Source organism: Notamacropus eugenii, chromosome 1, assembly GCF_028372415.1.
Source record: "Notamacropus eugenii isolate mMacEug1 chromosome 1, mMacEug1.pri_v2, whole genome shotgun sequence".
NCBI classification, from domain to species: Eukaryota; Metazoa; Chordata; class Mammalia; order Diprotodontia; family Macropodidae; genus Notamacropus; species Notamacropus eugenii.
The window spans coordinates 651,783,083-651,800,349 of record NC_092872.1 but is presented as its reverse complement, the minus strand read 5'-3'; the positions used below and the strand labels follow the sequence as shown (position 1 = coordinate 651,800,349).

The 17,267-nt window shown below is 38.8% G+C and overlaps 1 protein-coding gene across 11 annotated transcripts in view; it reads left to right on the top strand.

Annotated features, from left to right (window-relative positions):
* SPTBN1 (spectrin beta, non-erythrocytic 1) overlaps window positions 1-17,267 on the top strand; it is a 270,174-nt gene that overhangs the window by 186,938 nt on the left and 65,969 nt on the right. For all 11 annotated transcript variants that reach the window (XM_072635555.1, XM_072635566.1, XM_072635559.1 and 8 more), the window contains 4 exons: window positions 7,478-7,651; window positions 12,946-13,037; window positions 15,299-15,379; window positions 15,803-15,918. In XM_072635555.1, the coding sequence (XP_072491656.1) occupies window positions 7,478-7,651; window positions 12,946-13,037; window positions 15,299-15,379; window positions 15,803-15,918 (463 nt within the window). The remainder of the gene's footprint in view (window positions 1-7,477; window positions 7,652-12,945; window positions 13,038-15,298; window positions 15,380-15,802; window positions 15,919-17,267) is intronic.

Genomic DNA, 17,267 nt, shown 5'->3' with positions numbered 1-17,267 from the left:
CTGGAATAGTTCATTATCCTCTGTCTTCTTAAGGAGACCTTTTTCCTCTTTGCTGTCAGGAAATAGTCCCTTTTTTTTAAACCTATGATTAAATTTACTGGAAAAAGAATTTTCTACATACATGTTTCTTTCTTCTTGCTTATGTAAGAAGAGACTCAAAATCAAGTGATTCTTTGAGAGAGCATCCATCAAAATAAAGTCTGAAGGGACAATGTAATTCTGGATTCAGGTAGAACACTTGATAGTTGTGGATTGTCTTTTGGCTGTGACCTTTACTGCCTTGAATATCTCACTTGAATTGATATTCAGTCAACATTTATCAAATTAGGCTTTTGACCAAAGGAAAGCAATAAGACTACAGCTAATTCTTGCATATGAGGCATCTTGTGTAGTGGTTGCATTATTCCACTTTAAACTGCATATTTCCATTGGATTGGGACCACTGATCCTTTTTTTTTTTTTAACTTTATAACTTTAGATAGTGCATATTTGAAATTTGAATACGAGACCATTTCAGAGGGTGCGTTGTTCACACTAATTGAGACAGTTCAGTACTATTGATGAAAATTATAGCCCATGCATCCTTTCTCTGTCTCTATGGCTTTTGGAAAGACCTCCACCTGGAGGCCACCCAATACTGCAGAACTCCCTCCTGATGTTAAATTTAATGGGAGAGGAATTGTTGTCAATGACCATTTTTTAATCCTAACCCAGAACCCATTTTGTAGGAAAAATAAGTCAAAGGGAGATAGACTAATTTAATTCCTCTTGCTGTACAGGAGAAAGGACTGTATAAGAGAAAGCTGGGCATAATCTGACCTATACTCAAAATATGGGGAGACCGGATTTCAAAAGCCTCGCAGAAAGAATAGGCAAGAACTTGTGAGTTAAAACTTCCTGAGAAGTCAGTTTGTGAGGATTAAAGATCAGAGAACTTACAGGAATGAAACTCAAAACACTGACCAAAATTCTGATCCGAGAAGGTGAAAATCAGGAGTTTGATGAGACCAAGCAACCACCATCTTAAGTTTTTAAAAGATAATGTAGAAAGATGGAAGCCACGGCAGATAATAGGACACATGCCAAAGCAGGTTGCAGTAAAGTTCAGGCTGGCCAAACCCAGTTTGGAGAGAGCTAAAGATACATTTTTAAAGGGTTGGGCTTTTTAAAAGATATGTTGGGTAAAAGAATAAGATCAAAGAAAGAGTAAGAGTCATGCTTGCTTGCAGCCGTTGGGTAACTGAAAACAAAGAAGGTCCAGAGCAGCCCAGTTCTTGTTTTACTTTTGTTTCCTCTTGTTGGAACTGGAAAGGACAGAACCAAAATAACCAGAACACACAGTTGCCTTGATGTATTCTTGTTACCTGACCCAGATGAACATCAGTTTCAGGTTGTGGAAGAAGGGACAGACTAGATCACTGAGCTGTTGTCAGTGATATTTAAAAGGTCATGGAATGTAAGGAAGGGAATTACAGAATCAGTGAAAGGTCTGTGTTCTCCATATATTTTATCTCTTTGTTTTTGGAGGCAGTTGGAGTTGTCAGTTGCCCAGGGTCACACAGTAAGTGTCTGAGGCTGCATTAGAACTCAGCTAGTTGCCAAGGGAGAGAGAGGAAGGAGGGAGGAAGAGAAGGGTGGAATGAAGGAATGACCTCAAAGTATAGGCCAGTGAATGTGACTGATTCCTAGGAGAATGAGTATATTGTTTTTTTAATTATCTTATTTTGATTTGTAACTTCTGTTTTTATATATTTTTTTTATTTCCAGTATCTTCGTTCCCACTCCCTAGACAGAAAGCTATCCGTTAACAAAGATTTTAAAAGAAAGAGAAATAAAGTTCACCAAAGTTGACTTAAGAGAATTACTTTGTCTCATAGCAAGCATATGCAGTATTCTGCACCTATAATCCTCTAGTTATACAAAGAAAGTAGGGAGATGCATTTTCTCTCCTTTTCTTTGGGGACTGGTGTTTGTGAATTTAATTCTTTAGGGTGTGTTAAAGAGATGCTCAGTGAATATCCAGAAAAGGAAGGGGCAGTCAAAAAAAATATTAGCATAGCTTCATTTAGAACAGATTAATCACACCAGCTGAACTTTATTTGCTTTTTTGGAAAGAGTTATTACCTGGTTAGATTATAGTAACTCTGTAGAAGCAGTTTACTTGGTTTTTAGTGAAATGTTTGATAAAGTATCTCATGCTTTTTGTATGTAAAAGATGGAGAGGTAGCTTAGACAGTAATAGTACATTAGGATAGATTCAACCAGCTGGACAAAGTCCATGTGAAAACTCTAGGGATTATAATGGATTTGCGAGGGCAATATGAGTCAATAGCCAACAAAGCTGATCCAGTCTTGGGCTAAAGTCATAGGAAGCATAGCTTTCAAGATTAAAGAAGTTTAAGTCATCCTGTACTTTACCCAGGTCAGACAATTTCTGGAATATTGTCTTCAGTTTTGGGTACCATGTTTTAGGAAGGAAATTGATTAGAGAGGCAGTCAGCTGGCACAGTGTGGCACTGGAACTGGGGATACCGCCTTGTGACTCTGGACAAATCACTTAACCTCTCTCAGTTTCCTTATCTGTAAAATGAGAATAATAGTAGTACCTACCTCCCAGAATTGTTGTAAGGATCAAGTACAAATGAGTTAGTATGTGTAAAACAGACACACACACACACACACACACACACACACACACACACACGCCCATGAACACGTGCGTGGGCATCTAGCTGTTGTCATCGTCCTCCTCCTCCTCATCAATCTGAAGAATGACTATAAAGAGTACATTAGACTTGTCAGGGAAAGGGCTAATTCCAGCCCCATATCTGCCTTCTAGCTCATTTTGTTATTTTTGTCAAGTCCTTTATGCTCCCAAACTTAGGCTCAGTCATTTGAAATTGGAGAAATCAAACAGTGTGATCTGTGTATTGTCCCTTCCAGTACTGAGATTCTAATGGTTCTCATACAGACATTATTATAATAAAATCTTTGTATAAAGACATTCTCTCCCTCCCCCTTGAGTTATTTTAATGTTGGCTTTTCATATGCATTGAGTCAAACAAAGAAGAGCAATTTCTGTAAATTCTATTAAATGTTTCTGCAGAAATGGTATTTAGCCATCCAAGAAGCCCCTGACTTACACTAACAAAAGGTCTTTATGAATATGAACAACTATTTCCCTGTTGAAAATCTCACCTCCCTATTGCTCCTTGATCCTATTTCTTGCTGTTGCCGCCCAGTTCTGTGGCTTCTTACCCTTTTGCATCCCCAAGTGATGGAGACACTCAAGCCTTGAAGCCTCTGCCCTCTAGGAAAGATGTAGTGACTCACTCATCTACCCTCCCCTTCCCTACATACATTTCACAGTTCAGTGAAGCCCTCTCAACCATAAGTCCCTAAACCACCTCTCTCTCCATTGCTAAAGCCTCTCACTAGAGCTCCTCCACCTCTTTTTTACTCTGCAGGTATTCCTGCAGAAGATGGGCCCTTAACTGGAAAGATGCCTTCCCCAAATTCAGACAACTATTGTCACTGAATAAGATTCCATGTGTTATGTGACAATCTCGTGCTATCATTTATCATGTTTTGGTCATACCACGTGTTCCAAATAACAAACTCAGTGACTTAGAAACTTTGAAAACACTGTCACGCAACTGGCTAGTATCAATATGACTTTTTACTCTTGTAGAATTGAATGTAGGCAGTTATCCTGAAATTTAGAAATAACATTATTACTTGAACTGAGATGCCTAAAACACTTGATTTTTGTGAAACAAGTAAATGCAGTGTGACTACTTTGAAGAAACTTGAGTGCACCTTTTGAAGGTTAGTGTTTTGTTTCATCTTTAGGTCACAAATCTTCCTGAGTCCGCTTTTTTTTGGTTTGGACCTGTTATTTGCTCAGTCTACACTGAACTCTGTGATGATCAACAAAGACTGGCAACTGGCCTAGGGAACTCAGATAATTACATATCCCTTTTGCTGGATGTCAGATTCCTTAAATTCATCTCATGTTTAGGTAGTTTGTTGTGATGGTGGTTTATTGTTTGTTTGTTTTTGAAGGAGTTTTCTGTACTAAAGATTTTAAACAGGTGACCTTTTCAAGAGGAAGGATAGGTATCAATGTGTCATAGCATAGGTGTACGGAAACTACACCAGTGTGGAAACTCTCTCTATCCATGTAGGTCAGTAATTCTACAGTTCCTGTAGTTTTAGATTTGCTGAGATTGGTGAGAGATTAAGTGACTTTCTTCATGTTCGTATGGCCAAGGAACCAGTCCACCAGACTTTGAAGCCAGCTCTCTTGTTAATTGTACCCCACAGTATCTCATAATTTGTGGTTTATGTTCATTATTATATATGGCAGTCTGTGGTGGGGCTCTTGAGATCTTTAATAATGAATACAGTAGACTAAAGTCCAGAGAAAATAGATACAATAGTATAGTTTTTAAATGGCCAATTTTTACCCAACGCTCCTGCCATCCAAACGTTTCTCAGTGCTGAGTGTCCTTTTAATTGATTGACGATCTTGGTTACATAATAAGAAACATAAAATTGAAAAGAACTTCACGTGATGAAACCCATTGTTACCTGATTATGCCCCCATGGGACAGCTTTGGGTTTCTGACAGCAGATAGATTTTGGGACTTAAAATCAAGAAGATCTAAGTATGAACCTGGCTTTAGCCATTTAATAGTTATGTCATCCTGTCTTTAATCTGCCTTAGCCTTCTTCTCTTCCTCTGTAAAATGCTGATAATCATAGCACCCACCTCATAGGGTTGTTGTAAGGATCAAATAGCATAAGAAATCAAGTGCTTTCCAAATTTTAAAGCACAATATAAATGCTAGTTATTATTCCACCTTTAAGGGGAGGGGGGGTGGAGGAAGACAAGAGAGATGCGTGAGAACCAGCAGAAAGCAACGTCATGAGAATCTAGGGAAGTCTTAAGTGTCCAGTAGGATGAAATGATGGTCTGCCATGTCAAGAGATAGCAGAGCGATCAAGAAGAAAGAATGAAGATTGAGGAAAGTTGGAAATTAAGAGATCATTCAAAATGTCTTTCATAGGATTAGAGATTTACTGCTGGAAGGAACTTTAGATGTTCTCTAAGCTTCATTTGAGGGCATTGGAGCCTACAATGTGCCCCAGAAGTCATACAACTCTTAAACCCATGGCTCTGTCTTTATGTTAACTGTCAGTTTGTTGAGCATTTATTTCCTCAGTAAGCCTTGCCAGTACCGTGCTAGGATGTTGGGGGCATGGTGTTTGTTGCCTTTAAGAAGCTCACTGTTTAGTTGGTCAGAAATCACTAATCCATAAAGCAGCAGTAGAATGAAAAGAAACTCAACTCAGTGGTAAATATGATAGACACCCTCAAAGTTCGGGTTTAGAGGACAAGGTGGGCAGAGGGACAGAGTGATCAAGGGAAGCTAATGGGGGGATGTGGGATTTGAGCTGGCTTTTAAATGTTTGTTTGGTTTTTGAGTAGGCAGAAAGCATTCTAGGAGGTGGGGGAAGGGAGTAAGAGGAATGGTATGTTTGTGATACAATGAGGTCTGTGTGACTGGGAGGGAAGGGGGAGGGAGGGAGAGAGAGAGAATTAGTTGTAGTAATTTTTTTAATATATTAGTCATTTCCCCAGTATCCCCTATTAAATCCTGTCTTTTAACAAAAATAGAGTTAAGCGAAACTCAACCAATGGAGCAACAGCATAGATTCACATATATACACTGTTTAACATTTAAAGCTCTTCACAACCTAGTCCCCTCCTGTCTGTCCCATCTTCTATGATGCAGCTGTACCCCAACAGGCACTCCCTCTCCACTCTCTGGACCTTTTGTACTACAGCTTGCTCGTGCCAGTGCTAACTTCTGCCTTCTCCTGACTTCCCTGACTTCATTGGAGATCTGGATCAGATCCCACCTTCTGAAGGAAGCCCTTGTGCCTTGGCCCTCTCCCAAGTTCTCCCTCTGAGATTACCTCCATTTACACTGTGTGTATATACATACACATGTCTCTCTATCTGTCTTCTGTGTTCATGATTATTAGAAAGTGAGCTCCTTCAGGGCAGTGCCTGTGTATTTGCTTCTTCGTATTCCCCGTGTGTACTATAGCACCTAGCATTAAGTAAGCACTTAAAATGAAGGTTTGTTGACTGACTGGCTGATGTAACCCACCTTTCATACCTTGGTTTCTTCCCTCTGCCTGTAGGTGTGGGATTTGCTTTCATCTGCTCTTTGGAACCAAGATTGGTTATAGCAATTAATGAGTTTTATTGTTGTTGAGTCGTTTCAGTTGTGTTGACTCTGTGACTCTATTTGGGGTTTTCTTGGCAAACATATTGGCATGATTTGCCATTTCCTTCTCTTGCTCATTTTGCAGAGGAGGAAATCTGAGTTTTGCAGTATTTTCATATACATTATTGTATTGCTTTCTTGGATCTCTTTGCTTTGCTCTTTATCAGTTCATACAGTTCTTCCCATGTTTGTCCTGTCATTAGACGATATGTTCATTGAAAAAAATCCTTCTGAGAGCTGCCTCTGGTTCATTAGATGATTAAGCCTTGAGGGGAGAGATGTAGATAATTAGAGTTAAGACGAACTCCTTTCCCTTCCCCCTCACAATCTTGAAAATTTTGGTTTTGTGTCCTACACTCCTTTCCTATTTTTAGACAGAGTAGAAAATGTCAATTCAGTAGACCAGCAACTTCCTTTAAAGTTTATAACTTTTCAAAAAAGTATTTGTGTTAATCATATCTCTCTGGAAAAAACATTGGAGAGATAGCAGGAAGGGGAAGTATTTGAGAAAAGCTGTGTGCTTTTTTTTACCCCAAACTTCAAGGTATAGAACTCCTTTTATAGAAGACATTAATTTATGTAACTTTAGTTTTTAAAAAGTTTACTAAAATGATATATTATTAGTGCATAATAAGACTTAGCTACTATTTTTTATTCTATAAGGTTGTAGATATTTTTGTTCCTTTTTCTAATTTTAAGACAGATTGATACATTTCGTTTGGACACAAAGCACTTCCCAACAAACTTTGCCCATTGCCCAATAAAAGTATATCCCCCCAAAAAACAATTAAATAAGATTGCCTAATAGGCTGATTAAGTCATTGTTAATTTTAAATACAAAGTATTTCAAATGTCTTAGTGCACTTTTCAGCCATTAAAGCTTCAAAGTGCACTAAGACTTTTGAGATACCCTGTTATTACCTATCAGGGGTGGAGAACTTTCATCCTCCAAGCCACATGTGACTCTTCAGGTCCTCAACTATGACCCAAAGGGCCACATGTGGCCCAGAGGCTACAAGTTCTCCACCTCCGAGTCCTAGACCCAGATTAATTGATATTTTAAACATATTCTCATTTAGTGCTAGTGTAAAAATTACTTGTGTTATCGGATCACCAAACCCTTCTCTGACCCTTTGGATGAAATTTTTTTATTCTCTCTTCTTGTGTGGATGTAGCCCAAGCCAACAAAGGGAAGAATGCGCATCCATTGTCTGGAGAATGTGGATAAAGCCCTTCAGTTCCTGAAAGAGCAGAGAGTACATCTTGAAAACATGGGATCCCATGACATTGTGGATGGCAACCATCGACTGACTCTTGGTCTCATCTGGACCATCATTTTGCGGTTCCAGGTAAAGAATATGACATGAGGACATTTCTGCATGTTGATTACTTATTACAAAGTTCTTTTGAACATTGTCAGATTATTAATTTCATTTGTAAAGTAGGTTTCCAAATTTCAAGGTTGTTAGATTATGGTGATGTTATTTCCTGGGACAGTGGCAGCATCATATAGCACAGGTAGTCCCTTTGGGGACACAATATTTGAACATTGTGGAGAGACAATGGCTGTAGAATCTCTTTGCAGGTTCTCTTTTGTTACCTCCTTGTCAGTTTTCTGCCCTGCCAAAAGTGCCCGTCCTGCAACTTACCAACTCAGCCTGTCACTCCTAGGACACAGCTTTTAGATATTTGTGCTATTACGTAGCTGGTAACTGTGCTGATGATGTCGCCCTTCTGATAAGATTGTGCAGAACCCTCTCAGATTTGTAGTTAGACATTTTAACTATTTTTGAAAGAGAGGGAACACTAGCTTTATTTTTTCCTTCCTCATCTCCCCTTGGGTTAGGGCTATATTCAGCAATAAAATCCAAGCCCTGAGGGTCGCTGCCTATGCTTGGTAGAGATTGCCCTGCTTTGACAGGAGCCCACGGCATTTAAACTGCTCAGATTGATTCTCAGTGCTGTAAAGCTGGAAGGCATGTTGGAGGTCATTTAGTTCTACGTCTTCCTTTCACATAGAAGGAACTGGAGAATGAGAGAGGTTAAATAACACACTACTGTTTAAAGTTTTCTGATTCTAACTCTTGAGTTCATTACATCATGCCACGTTGCCTCAGTCACTGGCAGGTGACTGGCCAATGGCAGTTCTGGACACGAGACACTGTGGTTATAGTTTCTCTCAACAGAAACTGTTTGTGAAGTGAATACCTACCACGTTTCCCCCAGTCTCTCATTCATTGAGGAAAGTAACTGAGTTGTTGATGTTCAGTATGACTTGGCCTTCTTTGATAGCCCTCTTAAATTATGTAATGCACTGCTGACCTCCATTTCATTATGTCAGTGACACTGGCCCTGACCTCTAGGGGCTTATCATCTTGGTACTTCCCAGATTTACTGGGAAATTCCCCAACCACAATCTCTTTGGAAATGGGAGAAAAAAGAAAAGGTAGTCATCAAGGAGACACTAGCTTCCCTTTGCATCCCAATGGAAAAAGAAACTTAAAATATCTTACCATTGGTCTGTGAGGGAAGAGAAAGAGAAACAAAGATAAACATATTTAGGTACCCATCAAGACCTTTTAAAATCTGACTGTATGTGGATTGGAGAGAGAATGGGATCCAACCTTTATCACTTGAAAGATTCATTCTTCACGTTAACCTTCTCAGTTACCTCATCTTCCAGTGAAGAATGTTAAGCAGTGGGACTATTTTCACATTCCAGTCTCCTTGTGGAGCTGCACCACCTAGTTTACTTGTGTCTTATGTTCTTTTGTGTTGAGGTTGTTTCTTCATTCTTCATATGTGGATTTGCTGGGTGAAGGCACAGTTTCTGTCCATCTCAACTGAAAAAATGAGGCTAATAATAAATACCTCCCAGGGTTGTTTGGAGGATCAAATGAGATAATGTATATAAAATGCTTAGCACAGTGCCTGGTATGTAGTAGGTGCTTAATAAATGCTTGTTACCTTCCTTACAATGGAAAGGTTAAGGGTTATTAAGTTTAGTAAAAAGGTTTTATTAATACCCGATATTGTTAGTGATTTCATTATTATTGCACTAATACATTATGAAAGTATCAAAAGACCTCGAGCTGGGTGGCACTCCCTTTTTCTTTCTTTCTTTCCATGCTTCCCCTCTGCCCCCATTTGGTCCTCTGAAACGTCTCTCCTGAATTTCTCCTGTTGTCTTCCTTTTCCTTAGTCATTTCTTTATGCTCCCTTTTTGTCTTGTGCTCTTGGGCTCCATCTTTTTGCCAGATGACAGTCGTCTCTTGGGTCCTCCTCTTCTCACTGTTTTGCTGTACTCCATTCCTTTGTATCCAAAGTGGCCTGTTTAGTGAACATTACTAGAACAATTAGTGAGGTTCGCTTTGCAGCCCACTGGCCTCACTGAGCATGACGGGTAGAAAAGAGTTACCTGAGAAGGTGAGTGGTGTGAGCCTGGCACTTACTTTCTCTGTAGATCCTTTTCTGAAAGAGAACCTGAATGCTGTGTTCACAGAGTTTCTGTCCAGAGCAATTTAAGAAACTTTGGAACTGGTTTTTTTGTTTTGTTTTTGTTTTTTATTTCAGGCTTCTTAAAAGTTGAAGGCAGTTTGCAATTTAGATCATTTCACTGGGATAATTCTAAGGACCCAGTAAATAAGTGATCTGCATTGAAGTAGAATGATTTTTCCAGCAAGCATAATTCAGTTTGGTTAAAATTTGTGGATTGTATTCAATCCTTTTCATGGGAGAATCATAGCATGGACAGGCATAAATGAGTTATGATCTCCATTGGTGAGATCATGGGCATATTGCAATATTTAGTAAAGTCCCAGTGTTTGCCCCAGATGCCTTTCTTTTTTCTGTTATAATTTATCTGTAATGTCTTATCTGTAATAAATTTAAATCTCTAAATAATGTCTTATCTCTAACCTTGTGGTACTCCATTTTTCTTTGATTTGAGTTGAAGAAGGATGATTCAGGGAAAAGGATGAAAAATTAGCACCAGCATCCTTGAGTTTGCTAGATAAATAAAATAGTGGGTTCTTTATTTTGGATGAGTAGACTTTATTTACAAATGAGCTATGAGTCATGAAAAACAGATAAATCTTTTTTCACAAAGATTTTTAAAAGCCAGCAGGTGGTCTTGCATGCAGTTTCAGACTGCCATTCATGATTATTCTGAACCAAACTTTTTAGTGCAAAATCATTCCTTCTTAATTCATTTTCTATACTTGTAATGATTTTGCAAGCTCAGACTGGCAGCTGCACAGCACCATTAAAATGATATTTCGTTAATTCTTATCTCAGGAAGGGTGATGTGGGAAGGAAATGATCTTTCATCTTAGCTAGGTTTTAACCATTTACAGGCTTAAAATTAATCCCCAATGATCTCACCTTATTGGTTTGGAAGTAGGCTGTACTTTCCCCAAGAAAATCTGGTTTATCTAAAATCCGATTGTGGCCCACAGCTAATTTTTTTTATATAGACCAGGTTTTTGTTTTTTTTTTTTTCCTATCAAATATGTCATTTGGGGACCTGGAGAGCTATATTTGGGCCCATGAGACATCTCTCCACCCCTTCCCACTTTTCATATAAAGAATCCTCAGGAATTTTTAGTGATGGCTTTAATGTGATTGAAAATGTGTAGGAAATGAGGGATGACAGAAACCAGGGCTACTTGGATTACTTAGAATCATAAAATTTTATGGTTGGAAGTGACCGTAGCATCTTCTTCAACAATCTAAGTTTACAAATGAGGAGAGTTGACCCAGGGAGACTGTAATGAGTTCATAGTTACATCTGCCTGCAGTGGTTAGAGTGGCTGACTTGAAATCAGGAAGACTTGTATTCTAATTCTGCTTCAGATATTTTCTAACTATATGACCCTGAGCAAATCACTTGCCCTTTGTTTATTCATCTGTAAAATGAGAATAACAGCACCTACCTCATAGGATTGTTTCAGAAATCAAACTAATACATGTAAAACACTTTACAAACCTTAAAGTGCCATACAAATATAATTATTTATTACAGGTCTCCTGACTATCAAGTAAATACTCTTTCTGTTACCTCTTAATGTCTCTTGGTTGCTTTAGAAATTAGAAGATAGCTCAGCACTTAGAGATTTGTTATCCTTTTATGGCTAACGTTCAGGTGCCTACTCTGTCCAGAACACTGTGTCAGGCACTAGGCAAGATAAATCTTTTGCCTTTATAGAGTTTCTAGGCCAATAGGAATGAACAAACAAATAAAGCATTTTTTAAGCTCTTACTCTATACAAAAGACTCTGCTAGGTTTCAACCATTTACAGGTTTAAAATTAAACCCCACTGATCTTGCTTTATTGGTTTGGAAGTAGGCTGTACTTTCCCCAAGAAAATCTGGTTTAACTAAAATCTGAAGGTGACCCACAGCTGATTTTTCATATATACGTGTGTGTGTGTGTGATATATGAAATATATATATATATATATATGCCTGTGTATATTTTTTCCTATCAAATATGTGCTAAGCTTTGGGGATGCAGATAGAAAAGTAAGACAGCCTCTGCTCTTGAGGAGTTCAGAATCAAATGAGGAAGGCAACACATAGCAGATTTCAGCTGAAAGACATATGGAAAGGCCCCGTGATCTTTAGGGTGCTGCAGCAAAGCAGATGGTGATGCCTCTTCTTTAATGTCATGCCCACTGATAAAAACATAGCCATTTCTGTTGTTGAACCATTTGACAATGCCAGGGATTTTGGCCCTGGAGAAAAGAACTTTATTTTCTGAGTCTTCAGTAGCTTATGTGTATAACCCTGCAGGAACAGGTACCAGGCTGTACCTCCATAGGAACTGCTTCCCAGGGTGATGGTTGCAGGCACTAGGCTGGAAGCATTGCCATTCCCATAATGTTCCTATAGTTGAAGACGTGATATATACCTACAACTGTAATACAGATAGTCTACATTAAATGAGAGCTGCAAATTAAGTACATATGTGAACTCTTAGAAGAACAAAAGTCATTACTGATATGGAAACAGTTAGGAGGTGTCATTTGAGTTTGACTTTTTAAAGGGTGGGTAGAAAGTCAGCTGGTGGAGGATGGGGATGTGCAGAGCAAGAGAACATGTTTATTAAATCACACATATGGTATCCTGTCTAGTTGGTAGCTTTTCCGTAAGGATTGTATTCTCATGACAACATGAAAAGTGTCACTTTATTATAAAAAGCTGAGCTTCCTATTTCTCCAGAGTCTCTAAAACCTGTTGTGAAGAGGGTGTATGAGTTGTTTCCTTCTATATACATTAACTCACCAGTTTTCATAGTGTTCCCTGTGACTGGTGTCTCATGCAGAAGAATCAAGAGGAGTGTGCTATCTTAGGGAGCAAATGGTATACCCTGGGTATGAAGGAAGGCTTGTGTTCATCTAAATCCCTTTCTTTGGCTGCATCTACAAACTGATTATAAAGTAAAATTTGGGTCCATTTTCCTAACTCCAGAAGCCTGCTCGTAAAGAAAACAGTTTTGTGCTTGTGTTTAGACAACCCATCCATCTCCTGCCGGTCTCTGGGTATTAGTTGTGTACATTTCCAAGAAATACATTTGTTCTTACTGACTCATGCATTTCATCAGTGACCCGTTAATCCCACTAATATTCTTTGTGATTCTTAGATTCAAGATATTAGTGTGGAAACTGAAGACAACAAAGAGAAAAAATCTGCCAAAGACGCTTTGCTGCTGTGGTGCCAGATGAAAACAGCTGGGTGAGTACGAATGGAGAGATTCCGGAGAACGTCTTTTTGCAGGGCTAGAGTTTCTTTGACATCGTTTGTAACATAACCAGTGTGTGTCTTCTCAACTGACCTCCAAGAAGAGGAGCAGAGAGAAAGAAGAAGCAATTGTTAACCTGCAACCCAGCTGATGATATAGTCGGCTTTCGTTAATCGAAGGAATTTGAAATGCCCTTAACTTCTTTCAAAGAAACAACCTGCTTAAATTTTAGTTCAGAAAACTATATTTTCTCTCTGTTCCTAGAAATTGGCAAGCTATCGTTGAGGATAAACCTTTTTCATAGGGTTTATTCTCTCCAGATGTTTGTGGGGTTTATTTTCTCCAGACCAGTAATAATGAGTTGTATATATAGACATGGCTTTCATTTAGCCAGTTAGTCCACAGGTATTCATTGAGGACCCCTGGACACTGGTGAGTACTGTGCTAGGTGCTCTAGACTCTTGAGGAGTCTATGATCCAGTAAGAGTGACAAACCTATAGTCAAGTATAAATATAGAATTATACTCATTATAAATAATTGGTATGGACTAGACTCTTGACTATTTTACAGAAAAGTTTCCAATGTACGAAAGTGTTTCATGGAGACAGGTTCTCTACAGAGGTTTGTTTAACCATCAAAAAATCAAGGTTAACCCAGCCTTCAGGATGACAAAACAATGTACCAGCAATGACAAAGGAAATTGGCTACTTTGTATTAAAAGGAAATATAAGTATTTGGGTCTCAGTGACCTCACTGTCCCAGCATCTTTACTGGAACCCTGCAGACTCTTGGCTGCACTTAATTAAACAAATACTTATTAAGTATCTCTTACGTGGAAGGCACTGTGTGAAGGCTTGTGGTCACAAAGATAGGTTTGGAGACTGCTCTCAATAAGCGTCTGATCTAATTGGGAGGAATACAGTACAGAAAATAGCACTTGGATCAGGAGTGGGAAATGGACACATACGAGAGATTACTTTTAGCTGCTAGCATGGAGGAAAGAAGTCTTCCCAGAAGCATTAGCCCTGAGCTCAGTCTTGAAAAAAAGAGGACCTTTCATAGCTAGAGATGGGGGTAATCCATTCCAGATATTTAGATAAAATCAATCAGTAAACATTTACTGGGTACCTGCTATGTGCCGGCACTGTGCTCAGCACTGGGGATACAAGAAGAAGCAAAGGGCAGTCAGTCCTGGTCTTCCAGGATCTTAAAATCTAATAGATTTAAGTGGGAAAAATGAAAATGGGGGAAGGGGGTGCTGAGAGAAGGCCTTTTTAGCTAAAACATACAGGAAGCAGAGTACGAAGATATAAGGCTTTGAAAGTGGATTGGAGCCAAACCCTAGAGGGATTGGATGTCAGAGTTAGAGGGTTATAATTTATAGCACGGGTTCCAGTTAGTAGGAATAATGAATCTCATGAAGTATTCATTTGGTTATTGATTCCATCCTAATGGAAATGGGCAGTGTAAATTCAAATACTGTGACCATTTAAGGAAGATTCATTATTTCCACTTATCAGGACCTAGCTTCTTTTTGTACGCAAAATGAGATCACTGAAATGTTGTTATGCACTGAGGAGTAAGGAGACTGGAGTAATTCATTGAGACAGTTATTTGTGTGGGAGGACATGAAGAAAAAAATTTGAAAGAGAACAAACTTAATGATAGAATGGATAGTTAGAGGGCTATCACAATAATAAATCAGGCAAGGAAAAAAATGCCGATCTGAATGAATTTAGGTAGTTGGAAAAGGAATAGAGAAGATTATAGATGTGGGAAGTGTATTAGAGGAGTAATATTCACAGGACTTAGGAACTAGTTGGTTGTGGATGGCATTCTCATTTTTTCCTGTTCTATGTATGTGAGTTTGGAATTCCACCTTCCCTCATTCCTTTCTTCCTTAAGTAAAATTCCAGATCCCAGCATAAGTAGGGTTCAGTGTATCAGAAAAATATGATGTAAAGGAAAGTTTAGGTTTTTTTTTTTCCCAAAAAAGGTGGGATTAAAAGTTTGAACTTACTGTTTAACTCAGTGTTAGATTGAATTACAAACTGGACAAGCCAGGTAACCCAGAGAACTCTCTACCTTATTTGTATTGTAATTCCAAGAGATCCTTCACATACTTGGCTCTGATTTGAACTTTTTTTTTCATTTGTAGACTGATTTTTACTGCATTTAAAATAATTACATTATGTATGCGGCACCCTTTGTTTAGCTTGTTCTCTTTCCTTTCTTTTGTATTGGCTTTTGCAGGTACCCCAATGTCAATATTCACAACTTTACCACTAGCTGGAGAGATGGCATGGCTTTCAATGCACTTATACACAAACACCGGTAAGTGCTTAGAAAATATCTTGAGGGTTTTAGGTGAAATGATGTCACCCTTTGTGGCAGAGTGGCATGGTTTTTTGACTTTCAGATCTACTTTTGGATTTTAAGTTTAGCTGTAGAGGACATTCTCATATCCCATGTGGGATTACGGTACCCTTCCTTTTAACTTAGACAGCACCAAGTGCTAGTCTTTGCATGAATACATTTGGAAATTTGTACTTAAGACCACAGACCCACTATTGTCCGGTGAGTTCATAGTTTTGTAGTGTTTTCCTCAATTTCAAAATGGCCTGGAGAATTTTAGCACAACAACATGGGGGGCTCCTTATTTAGTTTTTCCTTCACTGTGCTTTATACTTCTAACCAGTCTGTTTTCAGACTGTAAATTACATTTTTTTTATGGGGGCTCTTTCTTTGTCTACACAGGCCTGACCTGATTGATTTTGACAAACTGAAAAAATCCAATGCACACTACAATCTTCAGAATGCTTTTAACCTGGCAGAGCAGCATCTGGGTCTCACCAAGCTCCTGGATCCAGAGGGTAAGTGTTCTGTCATTCATCAGATACTTATTAGAGTCTATTCTGCTGTGTAAAATACCACTTGGTGCCAGACATCATATAAAGATTAAAAATGACAGTCCCTGCCTTCAAGCTGTTATATATATTGGTCTACAAAGGGAGTAGAGATATGCCAAACCATTCTAATACAAATAGTTTGTAGTGCTGAATAGATGAAATGCAGAAGAGAAGGAGTAAAGTGCCATGGAATCTAAAGGAGTGAAGTACTCCTTCCAAATGGAAGTCACTCAAAAGACTTCCTGGAAAAAGTAGTGTGTGAGCTGGTCCTTGAAAGGTGGGAGGGAGTAGGATTACCACAGGTGAAAATTTAGGCAGGAATTTAGTAGATTACATGTATTTGGAATAATTTGTGCAACGGGGCATATATTGGAAAGTAGAAATTGTCTAAGAAAACTTCACTTTAGTTGAAGCATCATGAATAAGGCAAAATGGGAGAGAATGTTGGAAAAGTAAGTTGGTACCAGATTGTGAGAAGACCTTGCAAGTCACCTTTAGAACTTTGTATTTGATACGCGTTAGAGACTTATTCAAGATTTGCAAGTAGACTAATGGTGCCAGTGTTGATTTAGGAAGACTTATTGAGCAGTTGTGTGTAAGATAAATGAAGAGGGTTGGGGCAATGAGATAGAACTGGAGGCAAGAAGAATAAGTAGGAGGTTATTGCAGTGGGTCATCAATTTGTCAGTGAATTGCTACTACCCTAGACCTCAGTTGGCTTCTAAAGCTTTGGGTGGTGATCTCCCCACTTCACACCACTTTAGTTAATGCACTAAGGAGTAAGAGGCAACTTTTGCTAGTAAAAACACCAACTGCTTTACTGTTGGCATATATGCCCATTACAGAGAAGTGTTAGGAATTATGATAGAATAGAAAAGGGACCGGTTTTGGAGTCAGTCCTGGCTCTGACACTTCCTACCTGTGACTTTGGACGCAGGTCACTCCTCATCTCTGAATCTCAGTATCTTCATTGGTAAATAGGAGTGGGTGTTGGGAGTTGGATTAAAATGATCTCTAAGATGTCTTCTAGTTCTAAAACTCTCCTCTGGAATTCATTCCCTTCTCTCCACTTTGTGAAATACCTGGCTCAAGTGAGCTGCCACCTCCTGCATGAGTCTTTGCTTAATTCTTCCCGTTCCCTCAGTTGTCAGCATTCCCTCTATTGTTGTGTATAATTTGCATTGTTTACTGGTGCACATGCTCTATGTTTCATAACCCTTTTAGATCAGGATTGTTTTGTTTATATCTTTGTTTCTCTAGTGCATAGCTTAGCCCTTTGCACACATAGCACTTACTTAACAAATGTTTGTTCA